We start from the raw sequence: 15,000 nt of genomic DNA on the forward strand, positions 1-15,000 counted from the left end.
AAGACTGTATAACTGATAAGTATCAAGACTGAGCTGTGATACTAAATATTTACTCGTTGCAGAGAAACATTTATACGTTTTGCACAGAAAGCAAACAGGACAAAAGTTCATGAGGTCGAAGCGAGGAGGAAAAGTTTCATCAAGATGTGCTGCGTAGTTTTGTTGTCGGACTTTGAAGATGAATTCACAAACAGCAAGTTTGTCCTTTTAACTGTAATATTTACTCGGACATTTGCAAATTTATCTGCAGGCTGGTCAGCGAGTACCTGCGCAGAGGAGCGTGTCAAAACATCCCGAGTTCTCCCAACTCACTTTTACTTTGCTGTAAATGAAGCTTTCGCACGGAGAAATTCAGCTACTCTGGCTGAAATCCTACGAGGTTAAAAGGTCAAAACCTGCCAGCGCAGCCGAATGTTATAAGACGTTTGTTTTTTACCTGTCCAGATATCCAGTAACTGCTCTGTTTTTCATGCAAATGACTTGTGTTTCCACCACAATGTCATTTTCCTACGAGCCGTACGCTCTGCAACCGTGCTCTGTGTTTCCACGTGCACACAGAAAAAAGTTACATGAGCGGGTGAAGCACAAAGTAAACACATAGATCCAGAGCTGATAAATCCACCACAGACACACACTTAGGGTCAAAGTCAAGATAAGAGCACAAAATAAGAATAAGCAAGAAAAAACAAGAAAAATAGATAGTTTTAGAAAATACAAAAAAAAAAAAAATTACCTGAAAATTAGCACAAAAAACAAAAACAACTAACTCCCCAAAAACAAACAAAACAACATCCTACAAAAATAACAAAAAAAAGGAAGGTTTTTAAAAAAGAAGAAATGACCTGAAAAGTGCTTAAAATTATAACAATTCTCTCAAATAATTTAGAATATATCATTATGATAATTATGAATATAGTTTAGGTTCAGAAATTTTTCCCAAACTTTTTAAAAATAATTTTCTAAATAATGAATTTCTCGCAAAAATTTCTTGCCAAGTTGCTTGTTTCCTTTTCCGATGTTTTCCAAAGAGATCAGTTCACTCAACGTTCAAAGGCTGAAATACGTGTAAAAGGTGTCCAAACCAGCAGAAGAAAAGGTTTCAAAGGGTTAAAGGAATAGTCCGACAGTTTGAGAAATGCCATTTTAAGGTATTAAAATAAAATGCACATAAAGTCAGCGAATAAAAGATGATGCACTGTTACAGATACCGAACAGACTTTAGCACGAGGCTGCTCCGTATTAACTGTGTGGACATTTTGTCATGGGTGGTTTCTATCTGCTCATCAGATAATGAGTGAGAATAATTCTCCAAAACTATTCCTGTAACATTTCCCAAACAATATTTCCTAACCTCAACCTTTTGTACCTACAGCAGCATTAAAAGCTAATTCTCACAGGGTACTGCAGAAAGTAGATCTGAATACTGAATAAGTTTTGGTGCTAAAAGTTAAACTTTCTATTAAATCCTAAAATCGTAGAAGCATCTTAAAATCCTAGAAATGTCCTAAAATCCTAGAAATGTCCTAAAGTCCTAGAAACACTGTAAAATCCAAGAAATGTTCTACAATCCTAGAAATGTGCTAAAAATTCTAGAAATGCCCTAAAGTCCTAAAAACATTGTGAAATCCTGGAAATGTTCTAAAATCTGAGAAATGTGCTTAAATCCTCAAAATGTCCTAAAATCGTATTTGCTAAAACCATAGAAATGTACAAAATCATTTAAAATATCGTGAAAATCTGAGAGATGCCCTACAATCCTAGAAACAGGCTAAAACCCCAGAGATGTCCTGAAATCCTAGATCCGTTACCGATTTACGGTGTGTGGCTGTAGCAGAAAGCAAACTGTCACCGTATTTTATTAAGGGACTGCAGAACGATTTGAAAAGTGAGAAAGTTGTGCCTCGATTGCACAGACACAAACAGCGACGCAGCGAGAGGGACGCATGCAGCTTTGCTTAACAAATTATTCTTGCAAATGTTTTTATCTACACGATCTCTGCGACCATAAGCAGGCTTCCTCTGAACGCTGATACCAGCTCCGGAGAAACGGCATGCAGATCATTGCATCACTTCCTGTGCCCCGGTGGTCAGCTGCAGAGGCCTGAAAGCAGAAGTTGCTGCTTTTCTGCTGCTGATCAGCATCTTGCATCATCTAAATGCAACCAATAAAAGGATGAGTCAACCTCCAGGGACGGAAAAAACAACAGCTCAAGAGAAAAAAGATGATTTGTTTCTGACTCTAAAATCCTGATCTCAGTATCGATTTTATCAGCAGCTCTCACACACTAAGTGCTGAGTTCATCCTGCATTATAGAAACCAGACGGGCGAGATAGTGTCAACTGCTTCCCTCTGATATGAAGTCCATCAAGTGTGAGTGAACACTTAACGGGACTCACACTGTGAGTAGTTTTTGTCCTTTTAGTCTCCATAAGGTGTCAGAGACATAAAACAGCATCAAAATAGAGCTTGTTGATCAAAAAAAGAGTCAAAGGATCCCCCACACCCCCCACAGAGGACACAGCTGAGACACTGATGTCCTCAAATACTAGAAAAAGAAAAGAAATGTTGTGAAGTCCAAGAAGCGTTGTGAAATCAAAGAAACAAGCAAAAATTCAAGAAATGTCCTAAAATTCTAGGAATATCCTAAAATCCACCATATGTCTTAAAATCTAACAAACATCCTAAAATCCTCGAAATGTCTTAAAATCTAACAAATGTCCTAAAATCCACCAAATGTCTTAAAATCTAACAAACGTCCTAAAATCCACCGAATGTTCTTAAATCCTTGAAATGTCCTGAAATCCTCAAAATGTTCTGAAATCCCAGATACCTCCTGAAATCCTAGAAAATTCCTAAAATCCGACAAACGTCCTAAAAATCTGTGAAATGTCCTAACATCCTAGAGACCTCCTAAAATCAATCACTTTCAATCAATTGAAATTCTTGAAACGTCCTAAAATCCACGAATTTTCCTAAAACCAGAGAAAGGTTTTAAAATCCTAGAAACAGGTATGGGGCCGCTGTGACTGGCCCCTGACCTTCAGTCATTTTCTGAAAGTGGCCCCAAAGCGAAACATGTTGAGTATCTCTGCTTTATTAAGTGACAGAAGAAATGAGAGAAATGCAGAATCACGTGTGACGGAGACTCAAACCTGGACGCTACGTGGACGGACGCCATAGATGGCACTGGAACCGCTCGGCCCCCCGGGTCGGGTTTTATAGCAGCGTTTGCTGGAAATTCGTTGGAAATCTGATAAGGTCTGGCGTTTGGTTTCACACACAGACACTCGGAGCCGAATGATTTCCATCTGTTAAAATGTGAAACGTTTCAGCTGCTTCATGTGAAGAAAATGTGCTCAACACAAACACAGGAAGCGAGAGGATCCCTGAAGTCCTCAAACACGGAGCTTTTTAAAGATTTTCACCGGATACGAACTGTTTCTGGGGTCAGATCAGCGCAGCGGAGGACGATTTCACTTGTGGCAGGTGTTCTCGGGGTTACTGATTGGATTCAGGGTACATGTGACAGGATTTGGGCAGCAGAGGTCACAGGTTCGAGTCTGGGTCGGGTCCTCACGGGCTAAAAATACCCGACAGGAACACCACCGGAGGTCGTCCTCCTCTGCGCGTTTGTCTCAGCGGGGATGGAGGCGGACTCAGAGTGTGTGTGTTGGACGAGGATGAATCGGTGGCAGGAGGGAAGTGTGTGTGAGCAGCGGGACAAACGGGCGGTGGAGGTGCTCTGTGTTTGTACACGTGTGCTCGTGTAAACGGAGCGCGGCGTGTTCACTTCATCAACACAAAAGGTTTCGGTGGGAGTTAACGGATCCTCGGCAGAGGAAGCTGCCACTGTGACTCTTTTGTTCATATTTAAATATAAACTCGAGGGGCACCCGGTGACTCAGTGGATCCCCATGTACAGAGGCTGTGTCCTCGCTGCAGCGGCCGCGGGTTCGAATCCGGCCTCGACCCTTGGCTGCATGTCTCCCCGTCTCCCGCTCCCCCTTTCACGCTCACGCTGTCCCGTCAACTACAGACAATAAAAGCCCAATTCTTAAAACATCGACTGATTCAAGAGTTCAATTAGAAAAAAAAGAATAATTTGAAATATATTTCGAATGTTTCTTCAAATCCTAGAGGTGTCCTAAAATCCTAGAAGTGTCTTTTCTGTTGTTTTTTTTACGTCCTAAAATTTGAGAAATTTCCTGCACTCTTAGAAATGTCCTCAAATCTGATAAATATCCTCAAACCCTAGAAATGGCCTAAAAATTGGAGAAATGTCCAAAATATGAGAAACGTCCTAAAATCCTAGACATGTCCTAACATCCTATGTGGCCTAAAATTCTTAAAACATCCTAAAATCTCAGAAATGTCCTAAATTTCTCCTGAAACGGCCTTAAATCCCATAAATGTCCTCAAATCCTAGAAATGTCCTAAAATCCTTGAAACATTCTAAAATCACAGAAATGTCCTAATATAAGAATTTTTCTAAAATCCAATAAATATCCTAAAACGTAGAAATATTCCTAAAATTTTACAAATGTCCTAAAATCCTAGAGACTTATTGAAATTGCTGAAATGTCCTAAAATTTTAGAAAAATCCTAAAATCGTAGAAATGTCCTAAATTCTAAAAAAATTTCTTAAAATCCGGTAAAACCCGAGAAAAGTCCTAAAATCATAGAAATGTCCTAAAATTTAAAAAGTCCTAAAATCTTACAGGCATCCTACAATCTTGAAAATGTGCTTAAGCCCAATAAAGTTCCAAAAATCCCAGAAACACGAGAGGGCCCCTGTGGCTGGCCCCTGGCTTTCTGTCATTTTGCAGAAGTGGCCCCCAAACGAAGGGACTTGAGACTCCCTGCGGTTTCTTAGCCTTCCTGCAGGAGGCGCCGGCTGCTCTGAGGATCTCTGAGCCGCTGAGAATCTGCGGCTCGTTAAACTGATTATTCGGGATTTGTTTTTTTTTTACGGATTCACTTTTTGAAATCGTCTGTGAGCGACTGAGAGAAACGCATGATCTTTATGTTCTGTGTCGTTTTCGTGTTCGCAGTGATGGATCCTCTGAACTCCACCCGCCTCGCCACCAACCAATCGGACTTCAGCAGCGTCTTCACGCTGCAGGTGCTGCCGCCGCTCTACCTGGTCATCTGCATCATCGGGGCGTGTCTGAACGGCGTGGCGGCCTGGATCTTCTTCCGGGTGCCCAGCGACTCGGGCCTGGTGGTCTACCTGAAGAACATGGTGGTGGCCGACCTCCTCATGCTCGCCACCTTCCCCTTCAAGCTGGCGGCTCAGCTGGGCCTCGGCGGCTGGCGCCTCCACGTGGTCATCTGCCGCTACACCTCCGTGCTCTTCTACTCCTCCATGTACGTGGGGATCCTCTTCATGGGCTTCATCAGCCTCGAGCGCTACGTCAAGATCGTCCGCCACACCTCCTCCTCGTCCTCCTCCTGCAGGTCCAGGTCGGGCGTGCTGTCCGTGCTGCACCTCCTGCAGGGCGTCGGCTTCGCGCGGGTGCTGGCGCTCCTCACCTGGAGCTTGCTGCTGCTCTGCGTCCTGCCCAACGTGGTGCTGACCAGCCGGCCGGCCGACGAGGGGAACGCGCGGAGCTGCATGAAGCTGAAGACGGCGCTGGGCGTGCAGTGGCACAAAGTGTCCACCTTCTTCAGCATCAGCCTGTTCTGGGTGACGCTGCTGGTCCTCGCCTACTGCTACTCCTCCATCGCTTGCCGCGTGTACCGCTCCTACCGCCGCGTGCGCCGCGACAACAGCGACGTCTGCCGGAAGTCCAACCGCAGCATCTTCAGCATCCTGGCGGTGTTCTTCATCTGCTTCGTGCCGTACCACGTGTGCCGCGTGCCGTACACGCTGAGCCAGATGCCGGCGTCCGGCTTCAGCAGGGACACGCGTTTCGTGCTGTTCCAGCTGAAGGAGGCGACGCTCTTCCTGTCGGCGCTCAACGTCTGCCTCGACCCCATCATCTACTTCCTGATGTGCCGCACCTTCAGGGAGTCGCTGCTGCGGAAACTGTCGGGGAGGGAGAGGAGGAGGTCCATAACCACCGCCCAGAGCCTGAGCCACATCTAGGAGGACGAGGAAGAGGTCCGTCCACTAACAGCATCCTGAAATCCAGAAATGTCCTGAAATCCAAAAAACGCCCCGAAATTCTGGAAATGTCCAAAAAATCCAGAAACGTCCTAAAATCAGAGAAATGACCTGAAATCCAAAAAATGACTTAAAATCCAAGAGGTGAGCTAAAATTTGAGAAATGTTGTAAAATTCTACAGGCATGTGTGAGAAACGACCTAAAATCCTCGGCTGTTCTTAAAAACCATGAATGGTTGTAACATTTTTGACATGTCCTGAAATCCAAGAAATGTCTCAATGTCTCAAATCCAAGAAATCCTAGCAAAAGTCCCACAAGCATCTTAAAATTCCAGATATGTGCTAAAATAGGAGAAATTACCTTAAATTCTAGAACTGTCCTAAATCCTAAAATGTCCTAAAATCCATGAATTGTCCTTACATTTTTGACATGTCCTAAAACCCAAGAAATGTCCTAAATCCTGGAAACATCCTAAAATTCCAGAAATGTCCTGACATCCCAGCCATGTGCTTAAATATGAGAAATGTCCTAAAATCCTAAAAACTGAGAAACAAAGTTAAATTGTCCTAAAATCCTAAAAAAAACAACTTGAAAATCCTTGAAACGTCCCGAATCCTAGAAATGCACTAAAATCCCAGACGCGTCCTAAAATCAGAGAAATGTTCTAAAATCCTCCTCGTCTCCTGGAGTAAGGATCGATGATCCTCCGCTGTGGCGGAGCGGGAACGACGGGAGGGAAGGAGAGAGGACACGAGGAAGCATAGGTTAAGTTAGGGGGCAGCCAAGGAGGCGAGGAAGCAAGAGAGGAGACAAGGAGAGGAAACGAAACACTGGACTGACTGTCGTGTGAATGCTGTAAGAATCATTTTAAAACAGAGAAGCCGTCAGTTAAAGCTCCACCTCCATAAATATTTCTGGATGTAAATCATTTTATCTACATTCCTGACCTCAGCTGAAAACACTGAAATGAATGGAAACTCTTCAACTTCAGTTCTCGAGTTTGCATTTTAAAGCTTCTCGGATTCTTCTGTGATGAATTGTGTGTAAATGCAGAAATGTGTTTGTAAAATTGTAAATAAATACCAGTAAATATTATTTAAAATATGTTTTTAATATGTGTGACTCGTGTTGTTGAAGAACCAGAGTGAAGGAAGGAAAGAAAGAGAAGGAAGAGGTGATGTGGAAGTGAAAGCGGACGGTGATGACTGGGCATCAAACCTGCGACACCAACTCGTCACGTTACTTTGACATTCAGCTTTTCAGGAAATTCAGCTGTTTTGGTTTTTGTGGTTCTGAAGTTACATCACTCACTTTTCTTTGTGTTTTTGGACTTTAATAACTTAAAGCAGGGCTCTGTCTGCACAGATTATAAGCAAATACACACAAACCTAGAAATTATTAATAAATATACAAATGTAGGACGAATGTAATTAGTGAAGATTAATTAGTGTAAACAATAAAAAGACAGTATTATTTATTATTTATTTTAAAAATTTTAATTTTATATTTTGCATTTAGTTCTATTTTTTATTAACTCTTTAAAAACATGTTACAAAATATAGAAATATAAAAATATGAGGAAATAAAATAAAGTGGGGGGATGCAAAAGGAGAAGATATATATTTCATGAAACAAACAAACAAATCAATGCATTAAAAAAATTTTTTTAAAAAATATATATTAGAATACATAAATTAATTATTTTAAGGAAAAAATGGAGGATGCAAACATAATAAACAAACAAAAACATAAATTAGAAAATAAATTTAAAAAATATAAAAAGTAATGCAACTTGCTAAATCATTACAAAGATAAATTACTAAAGCTGTTTATTTAAACAGATATATGAGTTTATGTAAAATGTACTATTAATGTCTACATTTTATTTTCAGCTGACTTTTTGTACATTAATTTACATTTATTAATATAGCAAGACATGTATTTACTTATTTTTAATTTGGGAAGCTCACGTCCTCCCTAGGCTGATACGTCTTTATATTTCGGGCATTTATTCATATTTTCATATTTATCTCTCTCTGACGCACTGTTGAGCTCGTGCTGATAGTCAGTATTATGGTGTGTGTGTGTTTGCTGCCCTCTCGTGGTCACAGTGTGTAACTACAGCCTCTGTTTAAGTGTAGTTACACGCTGTGACCAGCAGAGGGCAGCGTTAGCCCTAAAGACGTCATATGAACAGCTGATTTCATGTGCAGGGCTGATGGGGACAGAGGAGACAGGAGTGCAGGTCTGCGGAGACAGTCTGAGGACATCTAGTGGACGGTGTGTGCAATGACAGGAGAGGACATGTCCTGCGAGGACAGAGACGCAGAGGGACACCAGCTTATGGAATGTAAATATCCTGGCAGTGTGTCCACGATACACTGACGACACGGATGATCGGATTTTCAAAACGTTGACCTTAAAAATTGTCATTTTTCAACAAGAAAATATAAAATCATCCTTATAAATATTTTTTTAACATTTATTTTTAATCTTTTTCTTTTTTTTAAATTTTAATGTATTTTAATTTATATATTTCTTCTTCTTATTTACTTATTTTGGAACAAAACATTTCCCCAAATGTAAACATTTAAAAAAATTCATACATCACAGCCTGTAACTTTGTTCATGCGGGATTACATTTTTTTATATATATCTACAAATGATGAGTGTATTTTTGAGAACAAATTGACTGAAAACACAATGTGGCAGCAATGAGCGACTTTTCAAAATGATAAATCTGATAAAATGAAGAGACGATACGAGAGAAATTAACGAGCTGCACGAGGCTCATTCTGTCTCTGTCTCTGTCTGTGTCTGTGTCTGTCTCTGTCTGTGTCTCTGTCTCTGTCTCTGTCTGTGTCTGTGTCTGTGTCTCTGTCTCTGTCTGTGTCTGTGTCTGTCTCTGTCTCTGTCTCTGTCTCTGTCTCTGTCTCTGTCTCTGTCTGTGTCTCTGTCTCTGTCTCTGTCTGTGTCTGTGTCTGTCTCTGTCTGTGTCTCTGTCTCTGTCTGTGTCTGTGTCTGTGTCTGTCTCTGTCTGTCTCTGTCTCTGTCTCTGTCTCTGTCTCTGTCTGTGTCTCTGTCTCTGTCTCTGTCTGTGTCTGTGTCTGTCTCTGTCTGTGTCTCTGTCTCTGTCTGTGTCTGTGTCTGTGTCTGTGTCTGTCTCTGTCTGTGTCTGTGTCTGTCTCTGTCTGTGTCTCTGTCTCTGTCTCTGTCTCTGTCTGTGTCTCTGTCTGTGTCTGTGTCTGTCTCTGTCTGTGTCTCTGTCTCTGTCTCTGTCTGTGTCTGTGTCTCTGTCTCTGTCTGTGTCTCTGTCTCTGTCTCTGTCTGTGTCTCTGTCTCTGTCTCTGTCTGTGTCTGTGTCTGTCTCTGTCTGTGTCTCTGTCTCTGTCTCTGTCTGTGTCTGTGTCTGTGTCTGTGTCTCTGTCTGTGTCTGTGTCTCTGTCTCTGTCTGTGTCTCTGTCTGTGTCTCTGTCTCTGTCTCTGTCTCTGTCTCTGTCTCTGTCTCTGTCTCTGTCTGTGTCTGTGTCTGTGTCTCTGTCTCTGTCTGTCTCTCTGTCTCTGTCTGTCTGTGTCTGTGTCTGTGTCTGTGTCTGTCTGTCTGTCTGTGTCTGTGTCTGTCTCTGTCTCTGTCTCTGTGTCTGTCTCTGTCTCTGTCTCTGTCTCTGTCTGTGTCTGTGTCTGTGTCTGTCTCTGTCTGTGTCTCTGTCTCTGTCTCTGTCTCTGTCTGTGTCTGTGTCTGTGTCTCTGTCTGTGTCTCTGTCTGTGTCTGTGTCTGTGTCTGTGTCTGTGTCTCTGTCTCTGTCTCTGTCTCTGTCTCTATCTCGTCTCACTGCTGTTTTTTTCCACATCTCAATAATCTGAAGACACGACAGCCTCGGTGCTGTGAGACTCGTGTAAAGGACACAGATGACTCGATAAAGAGCCGAACGCCTCAAAGTTTCTGATGATGAAGCGATAACGAAGAAACCGCAGAGACAAGCTGCTGATGAGGGTTGCGCAACTTATGTTTGAGTGTTTTCCTGCTTTTTATCTCACACTGACGCTGGAAACTCTTGTTTCAAAGGGTTAAAATGAATATCAGAAATATTTAATAATTATGAATAATAATAATTATGTGAAACAATATGTTTACTTTACAGTAAATACTTGAATAAATGTACTGAGTTACATTCAACCACTGAATAATTTCATTATTTAGTTGTTTAGTGTCGGTCACTTTGTCATCAGCCATCGACTTAACCCTTTAAGCTCCGAGCACATCGGTGAAATTTCTTTCAAAACGGTGGAAAAAAAATACAGCGAGCAACTCGGTAAGAAACCTTCCACAACCTGCAAGAAATAAGCAGATTTAAATAAAATCCCCTTTCTTTCTTTTAACTATCATAACTGTATATTTAAAATGTTTTTACAGAAATATTACAATGTTTGAATCTTTTTCTTTTACTTTACATTTATTTTTATTTTTATTTTTTGTTAATTTTCAGGTAATTTCGGGGGACGTTGACCTGGAATCTGAGTGGTCTGTGTTAAGACTTTCACCGTGGGGGCTGCTGGGAGTTGTAGTCGGAGGGTCGTTGGTGCCCGTCGTGGCGGCAACATGAAAACCTGCTGCTGGACTCCAGCAGCAAAGGAGGAAACAAGCTGCAGAAGGAGGCCTTTCGGGTCTGGCTGGCTCGTACTCTTTTCCCACCAAAGTTAGCGAGTGCACGCCGGTTTTTCAAACAGGAGTAAACCTGCAAAATATAGGTGATTAACTGCATTCCCACTGCCTGTGAACACACCGTGTGAGCACACGCGGCTGCCTTTCGGGTAGTTTTTGTGCGTGCGGGTTGTTTTGTTGGTGTGTCCATGTGATGAATTTCTTTAATAATAAAATCATAACTATTCGAGATAAAGTCCATCACCTCTTACCCTCAACTGACCTGACCCCGAACTCAGATAGCCTGATTATGGCAGCAAGGCCCAAAATTTATCTGGACCATTTCTCCCCCATTGACCTTCATCAACTCTATACTTTGGTTTCTGCATCTAAGCCATCAACATGCCTGCTAGACCCCATCCCAACTAAGCTCCTTAAGGAAGTTTTACCTTTATTAGACAACTTTTTATTAGATATAATCAACGCGTCTTTATTAACAGGTTATGTACCCCAGTCTTTTAAAGTAGCTGTCATTAAACCTCTTCTAAAGAAGCCCACTCTCCATCCTGAGATTTTAGCTAACTATAGACCGATATCTAATCTCCCCTTTATTTCTAAAATCCTTGAGAGAGTGGTTGCTCATCAGCTCTGTGACTTTCTCCGAGACAACAGTTTATTCGAGGACTTTCAGTCAGGCTTCAGAGTTCATCATAGCACAGAGACGGCACTAGTAAAAATTAATAACGACTTATTTATCGCTTCTGACACGGGTCTGGTCTCTGTTTTAATCCTATTAGATCTCAGTGCTGCATTTGACACCATTGACCATCAAATCTTACTGCACAGACTTGAAACCTCAATTGGCCTTAAAGGAACGTCACTAGCCTGGTTTAAGTCATACTTATCAGATCGTTCCCAATTTGTTCACATCAATGATCAACCCTCCGCACATACAAAGGTCTGCTTTGGAGTGCCACAAGGTTCGGTGCCATATAAAACAAACTTCAAGGACGGCTTTCTTTCACCTGCGTAACATCGCAAAAATTAGACATATCCTATCCCAAACAGATGCTGAAAAATTAGTACATGCATTTGTCACCTCTAGGCTGGATTACTGTAACTCCCTATTATTTGGTTGCCCAAACAAATCTCTTAGGTCTCTCCAACTGGTGCAGAACGCTGCTGCTCGTGTTTTAACGGGAAGCAAGAAAAGGGATCATATTTCTCCTGTTTCAGCTTCTCTGCACTGGCTCCCTGTGAAATCCAGGATTGAATTTAAAATCCTCCTCCTTACTTATAAAGCTCTAAATGTTCAGGCTCCATCCTATCTGTCACAGCTCATAGTTCCTTACCAACCCTCAAGATCACTGCGCTCTGAAAACGCAGGGTTACTTGTGGTTCCCAAAATTTCCAAAAGTAGGTTAGGAACCAGAGCCTTCAGCTACCACGCTCCTCTCCTATGGAACCATCTTCCATTTTCGGTCAGGGAGGCAGACACCGTTTCAACTTTTAAGGGTAGACTTAAGACCTTCCTCTTTGATAAAGCTTATAATTAGGGCTGGCTCAGGCTGCCTGGACCAGCCCATAGTTAGGCTGACATAGGTTTAACCTGCCGGGGGACTTCCTCTGATACGCTGAGCTCCTTTCCTTCTCTCAATGCTGCCATCAGAAATCATGCATGTCTGTTTACTGCATTGCCATGTGCAAGCTTAGCTTAGCTCTGTGATAGCCATGTGGTACTCTCACTGCCTGGGGCTCGCGATTACAGAGCCTGGGTCTGTTGAACTGCACTACGCTAATCCCGTTGCCTCTCGGGAGCGTTCCTGCTCCCTTGTTTCCTAGTTTCCCTGGATCCTGGCCGTAACCTTGACTGTGCCTGACCGTGGTGATAGCTGTGCTGATGCTGTGATCCTGCCTTTGGTTGTGCTCGTGCTGTGGCTGTACTGATTCTGTGCCCCCCGCTCGCCCTGATCGTGGTCTGGTCCTGGTTGCGCCGATGCTGTGATCTTGCCTTTGGACAACTCCCTTTCACATATGCATGAGACTGTTATCATCTCTATCAACATCATCATAGAGAGCAATTACTAATTTCACACCTACCATTATTGTAATATGACATGCATCTGTTTCTATTATTGCTGTGCCTCCCCCTCCACCCCCCCACCCTCTCTCCCCCTCTCTCTTTCTCTTTCCTTTTGTGTCATGATTGTATTTCATTTGCTATTTTCGACATCTATTGCTCGTCTGTCCGTCCTGGAAGAGGGATCCCTCACTATCCTCTACCGCTCTTCCTGAGGTTTCTTCCTCTTTTTTCCCCGTTACAGGGGTTCTTTTTGGGGAGTTTTTCCTCGGGTGATGTGAGGGTCTGAGGGCAGAGGGATGTCGTACACTGTAAAGCCCTCTGAGGCAAACCATGTTTTGTGATAATGGGCTATATAAATAAAACTGACTTGACTTGATGTCACAGAGAGGCGGGAGGTAAAGAGCAGCAGGATCAAAGGTCTGTGAAAACGTTTCAGAGCTTTCTTTTCTTTTAATATCTCTGACCGATTCAGACTCGTTCAGACTCGTTGCAGAATATTTTGGAATAATGTTTGAGCTGCTTAGAGGGAGACGGGCAGTAACTAGTGACGGCGTGTCATTGCATCTCGCCAGTTAAGGAGCAGAGATTAACAAGTTCACTCAGGTGTTGTGTTTCCATCGATGCTGATCGCAGCCGTAGGTGATAAAAACTCAGATGTACTGCGGAGACATTTGTGTGAACGCCGATCATACACATTCCTGTCGCATTAAAAAGACAGATGTCAGAGGATGTTCTGTGCAGTGTGAATGAGGCTTCGGGGGTCTCGTGAAGACACAGACAGGTACCGGGCAGCGAGACAGGCTGCAGCTGTGGAGGTCACCAAAGCAAAACCAGGTGAGGGAGTCCAAGGAGAACATGGAGGCAGATTTCTGTCTTAAAGGACGTTCTGACAAACTGTGAGACGACTCAAAGGGGGAATAAGAAAGACTCGATCAGCCTGCTGCCCAAACAACCTGGACCGGGACCAGAGGGGAGCTCAGAGGACCGATGTTTCTTGAATGTCTCTCTACATCACAGAAAAGACACATGCTGTCCCTCTGTCTCGTCTCACTGCTGTTTTTTTCCACATCTCTAAATAAGCTGAAGACACGACGGCCTCAGTGGTTTTAGAGACGTCCGGAGGACACAGTTCGCCTGATAGAGAGCCGAACGCGTCAAAGTTTCCACCAATGAAGAGATAAAGACGTGACGATGTTCAGACCGCAGAGCGAAGCTGCTGATGAGGGCTGACACGGAGCTCATGAGGGGTCAGTGTTTGTGGGACTCTCAGACGGAGACCTCGGAGCAGAATGGCTGCAGTCACAGAGCTCTGCTTCCTGCTGTTTGCTCTCATCAACAACATTCACGCACAACAACTCATCAGCATCAAGCGGGAACGGGACTCTTACAGCTTCAGTCTCCCCGAGGAGGCCGACTCCTGCCTGATCTCCAGGTTTGTCGGTGAGGAGAAGCTGGTCCTGCTGAACACCTCTGACCTCTGGTCCCACAACTCCACGGCACCTGAAGACCCGAAACGACGACTCTCGGTCGTCAGCACGCACAACATCTCTTCTTACGAGATCCACAACCTGACCCACTCAGACTCCGGCCCGTACCGAGAGGAGTGTTGGACCGACGGCAGAGTCACACACGACAAGACCACCACCGTCATCGTCTGCAGTCACGTGTATAGAGGAGGATATTATGAAGTGACACCTGGAGGAACAAAGGATCTGACATGTGAGGGAGCGACTGACCATCAGGACGTCCTGTGGCTCAAACGTGACTTTAGATACGAGCAGGAAATATGGAGCAGAGTTTTTGGGGACAATGAGACATCAGTGATGGACGAGGATGGAGGAAGATACCAAGTGGTGAAAAACACATCAGATCTTCGTGTTTTTAACTTCACAACAACAGCCAAGACAGAGTTCAGCTGTCTGAGGATGGACCAGCAGCAGTGTGTCAGCAGTTACTCTGCACAGTTATGGCTGTATGCAGATATGATCTACGGCTCAGAGGGACAGACGGCTGTGCTGCCGTGCACTCGCACTGATTTCAGTGATGATCAGCCGCCACGATGGAAGAAAGACAACACCTATAACGGACAACCAAGCCAGACTGTGTCCTCAGTTGACCAGAACTACTCTCTGGTGTTTTCATCACTGATGTTAAATCACACAGGTTG

At 43.4% G+C, this 15,000-nt stretch overlaps 1 protein-coding gene and 1 pseudogene across 1 annotated transcript in view; both read left to right on the forward strand.

Moving 5' to 3' along the window:
- The window catches only part of LOC121942828 (P2Y purinoceptor 14), an 8,063-nt gene extending 1,281 nt beyond the window's left edge, over positions 1-6,782 (forward strand). The window contains exon 2 of the mRNA XM_042486097.2: positions 5,053-6,782. Coding sequence (XP_042342031.2) covers positions 5,055-6,089 — 1,035 coding nt within the window. The 5' untranslated portion in view covers positions 5,053-5,054 and the 3' untranslated portion in view covers positions 6,090-6,782. The remainder of the gene's footprint in view (positions 1-5,052) is intronic.
- A 6,201-nt stretch (positions 6,783-12,983) lies between these two features.
- LOC148189282 (uncharacterized) overlaps positions 12,984-15,000 on the forward strand; it is a 3,211-nt pseudogene continuing 1,194 nt past the window's right edge.

The sequence above is a fragment of the Plectropomus leopardus genome, chromosome 6, assembly GCF_026936395.1.
Source record: "Plectropomus leopardus strain MGB_pleo_1.0 chromosome 6, ASM2693639v1, whole genome shotgun sequence".
Taxonomy (NCBI): Eukaryota; Metazoa; Chordata; class Actinopteri; order Perciformes; family Serranidae; genus Plectropomus; species Plectropomus leopardus.